The sequence below is a fragment of the Phalaenopsis equestris genome, unplaced genomic scaffold (assembly GCF_001263595.1).
Source record: "Phalaenopsis equestris unplaced genomic scaffold, ASM126359v1 Scaffold000991, whole genome shotgun sequence".
Taxonomy (NCBI): Eukaryota; Viridiplantae; Streptophyta; class Magnoliopsida; order Asparagales; family Orchidaceae; genus Phalaenopsis; species Phalaenopsis equestris.
In genome coordinates, this window is record NW_018165430.1 from 43,311 (window position 1) to 46,196 (window position 2,886).

At 38.8% G+C, this 2,886-nt stretch overlaps 1 protein-coding gene across 1 annotated transcript; it reads right to left on the reverse strand.

Annotated features, from left to right (window-relative positions):
- Positions 1–1,159: 1,159 nt before the first annotated feature.
- Positions 1,160–2,405, reverse strand: LOC110032637 (transcription repressor OFP1-like). Its single transcript, XM_020736329.1, has 2 exons — positions 2,244–2,405; positions 1,160–2,125 (listed from the first exon to the last, which is right to left on the reverse strand). The coding sequence occupies exons 1-2, from the start codon at positions 2,262–2,264 to the stop codon at positions 1,199–1,201; spliced, it is 948 nt and encodes a 315-aa protein (XP_020591988.1). The 5' UTR covers positions 2,265–2,405; the 3' UTR covers positions 1,160–1,198.
- Positions 2,406–2,886: the final 481 nt, after the last annotated feature.

Sequence of the window (2,886 nt, forward strand, 5' to 3'; positions counted from 1 at the left end):
ATATCATTCCAATTAAGACAAGTAGCTTGATTGTACTTCATTATTTCAATTCAAAGTTGTCAAGTATGAAATCTTTAGGTTCACTTCATTGATGAAAGCTCATAACATTTTTAGTCACCTGATAGAGTGTTTCCAATCATTTCCAAGTCACTTATATGATCATTATACTTTTCAACCATTTCTTGATTCATTTTAATGGTCGAAGACTAAAATTTGTCAGCCACCAATGTACGTGCTTGTCTTAGCAATCACTTGATCTCCTATCGTATCAGCAAAATGACCAAGCCAACCACCTTCTCTTTTTAGATTCCAAAATGTGCCCAATTGATTGAGATGCTTGTCAAAGATCAAAGTGTGTTAATGCTTACCATCCACTCCCTCTTCCAAATATCTCAAGCTTCAATTCCTTGACTTTTCATGTTTGATGCTAATTATTATTTGACACTCATTGACTTATGATAACTTTGACACTTCATAACTCTTTGAATATCACCACCACAGGGGCCTTTCATGATTTATTATAATAATCATAATATTTTATGAAGTGGAATTATTTAAACTGAATTAGTCGATAAACTTCTTTTTTCTTACATAAAAAATTCTGTGTGATATCTATTTTCGGGTACAAGATTTTCAATCAATCTTAAATTATTTAATTATCACTATCATTGTCAGCTTTCGGCCCACAGTATATTGTATTCTTTCCGCTATCGACTTTTCAAGTAATTAATGCACCACATATGATGATATTTTTATAATCATATTTTAACTAATATGGTGAAAAGCGTGCCACTGTAAGTAATTATCCTCCAAATCGCGCAAGAATTTTGTGCATCTTGTGCTCGTCTTCCTTCTTTCACTCGCTGCTCCTTACACACCTAAATATTATCAGATGCGCAGCAGTTCTCCTCTAGTTTGTGGCAGGTGGAAGCGCCATTAATGCTTCCTCTAGAAAAAAAGAACTCAAATTTTACAATGTTCATAAAAATTAAATAGAAAATCCGATGAAAGGGACCCAAAGTTCACATAAATGAGAAAACAAAGAGTTAAGGCGCTCAATTAAAGGTTCAGGTAGCATGAGAAGCTAGCCTGTTTTCACATGAGAAGAAACAAAAAGAGCCATGAACATGGATACCATCTTTGTACTATTGATTCAACATTAGAAGAAAGAAAAAGCGTAGCTTTAGTTATAAAAATTTTACGAGCTAATGTCAGTGAGATCAAACCAGATTTTCTTAAACACCTTAATAATAACATCATGATACTCATTGGCATTCAACAGAAGGTAGCAGGCCAGCAGCTCTTCCAATTCCTTGGAACTCCTTATGTTGTTCTCGCTAATCATTTCCACCATGGAGTCCCTAAAGTCCTTCTGAGGATTTGTTGACGACTTCACCACTGCGAAGCTTTTTGAGATCCCTTTCTCCAGCTTTGTGACGCTTTTACGGCTGGTTTGAACCTTCTTCGTTGCGACAACTCTAGGAGAGTTTGCGCGCATTCGAAGCCGGTGAATTCCTGTAGGAGATTTCCGAGCCATGCTCTTGCTCTGTTTCTTCTCCTCCACTTTTGGCTGCTCGGCTTCTTTCTTCGCCGGCTTTGTCATAATTGGAGGAAGCTCTAGCTGCAACTCAGGCAATTTGGAATAAGAAGAGCCAAGCTCGTAGCTGCAGATTGCATCAATTAGAGCGTCTACTTCCTCCTCCTGGGGAGGGGTGAGTTGCTCTTCCCAGGCTGAACGACTGCAGCCTGAGGAGATGGAGGAGGATATGGAGGAGGAGATGAGGGTAGAGGTGGGGCTATGGGGTTTTCTTCTGCTTTTCTTCTTTGATTTCCTAGGTGAATCTTGTGGGAAGAGAGTATCTGAGGCCCTGGGGTGCAGAGGTGAGACATTGGGCCTCTCTGCTTCTTCTCTGCTTGAGAAACAGTAGGAGGCTCTACTGGGGAGCAAAGCTTCCGTTTGGGTCTTGGAGTTCTGCTGCGTTTGGAATGAATTTTGATTTTTTCTTTGATGTTGCCCTTTGCTCTTGCTTTTTATGCCTTTGCTCATGTCTCTGAGCTTGTAGAACCAAGCATTTGGCACCATGTCAGAGAGTTTGAACCTATAATTTCCCATCGGGGGTACAAGCTGTAGAGACAAGAAAAATGACTTTTTTTTTTAAATCACCGAGAGACTGAAACAAGCAAGCGAAGCTCAAGATTGCAACGAAGCAAAGTCTGGAAAAGAAAATTGAGGAATCATTAACCTCGTAAGCTATTCTGAGCATTCACAAAAAGGGAAGCTCAGCCATACAAAATTTGGAAGCAGAGAGGGATAAGCTAGAAATGCGGAGGAAAAGAAGAAAAGGGAAAAGGGTTTCGAGATCGGTGGCTGAAGAAGCAGGGGAGGGTGGGATTGTGGGGGAGGCCAGGAGATAAATAGAAGAAAAACAAGTAGTAGGGCCCGACCAGGAGAGAGTGGAGGAGGAGAGAGAAGGAGTCTTGTCCTCATATCAGTGCTTAATGATTTTCGGACCCACCAAAGGGCCATCTAACTAGGCTAAGCTTCATCAATAATTTTGAGTAGCTTTGGTTGACCAAGGCTTCGTGCAGCCTTGGCTCTCCAACACCGTAGCTCTTTTTTTATTCCATAATGTATATATATATCTATCTATCTGTATATATAAAATTAAAAATAATTATCTTATACTCTAAAATATCATTTAAACGCACTGTTTGTCTCCAGATAAAAGTAGATATAATATATTTCTGATAAAGCTTTCTCTATTTGTAGTCTTTTGTTAAATTAATGCAATGAAAAATACTTTTTGTTCAGAATAATTCATGTTCCACTCGCTAAATAACATGTTCGATTTATTCGTCAAAGCAAAGCAGTTGAATCAAGAAAAT

What these genes read in the sequence shown, in the direction of transcription:
- LOC110032637 (XM_020736329.1), bottom strand. Translation starts at nt 2,264, where the DNA reads ATGCTCAGAATAGCTTACGAG. An exon ending in TGCTCAGAATAGCTTACGAG is followed by an intron (nt 2,126 to 2,243) that starts GTTAATGATTCC and finishes TTGTCTCTACAG; the next exon opens with CTTGTACCCCCGATGGGAAA.